Source organism: Arachis ipaensis, chromosome B06, assembly GCF_000816755.2.
Source record: "Arachis ipaensis cultivar K30076 chromosome B06, Araip1.1, whole genome shotgun sequence".
Lineage (NCBI taxonomy): Eukaryota > Viridiplantae > Streptophyta > Magnoliopsida > Fabales > Fabaceae > Arachis > Arachis ipaensis.
Genome location: NC_029790.2, coordinates 133,525,402 through 133,526,124, shown reverse-complemented (window position 1 = coordinate 133,526,124; position 723 = coordinate 133,525,402). Strand labels below are relative to the sequence as shown.

The 723-nt window shown below is 29.9% G+C and overlaps 1 protein-coding gene across 1 annotated transcript in view; it reads left to right on the top strand.

Moving 5' to 3' along the window:
• The window catches only part of LOC107605525 (probable carboxylesterase 15), a 5,775-nt gene extending 5,157 nt beyond the window's left edge, over nucleotides 1-618 (top strand). Inside the window, exon 2 of the mRNA XM_016307426.2 lies at nucleotides 78-618. Within this exon, the coding sequence (XP_016162912.1) occupies nucleotides 78-381 (304 nt within the window). The 3' untranslated portion in view covers nucleotides 382-618. The remainder of the gene's footprint in view (nucleotides 1-77) is intronic.

Below are 723 nucleotides of genomic sequence, written 5' to 3'. Positions count from 1 at the left end.
GTGTTATGATGAGTCATCAGATGTATTAAAGTGATAATGATAGTGTTGATAATTTTTTACTCAATAATTAAAAACAGATTTTGGAGGCTTTCGCTGCCTGTTGGAGAGAACAGAGACCATCCATTTGCAAATCCATTTGGAGTTTGTGGAAATAATCTTAGAGAATTGAAGCTTGATCCTATGCTTGTTATGGTTGGTGGTAATGAATTGCTTAAGGATAGGGCACAAGATTATGCAAACAAGTTAAAAGAATCCGGGAAGAACATTGAATATGTTGAGTTTGAAGGGTGCCAACATGGTTTTTTCACTCATCATTCGTACTCTCAAGTGGCAAATCAAGTCATCCAAATCCTTACAAGATTCATGTTTCAACTCAATTAATTTCTAGTTAGAACAAGAAATTAATTTATTGAAGACAGGCCTCAAAAGAAGAAACAAAATAAATAATTAATAATCAAACAAAGGCACCTAATATATAAGCCATAATATTTGTAGTTTTTTAGTACATAAAGTACGTAGTTTATATATCACTTTCATGGGCATATCATGGTATATAGGTTATTGATCAAGCTTATTAAGGTAGTTTGTGGGAATGAATTATGTCAATTGTATTGGTATGCATATTGACCTTTAATTTCTTAAATAAATGGAGAAATATTGGAGTACTAATATTATTTTTTGTTAAGCTAATGTTTTTTATTAGAATTTTATTTTTATACTATT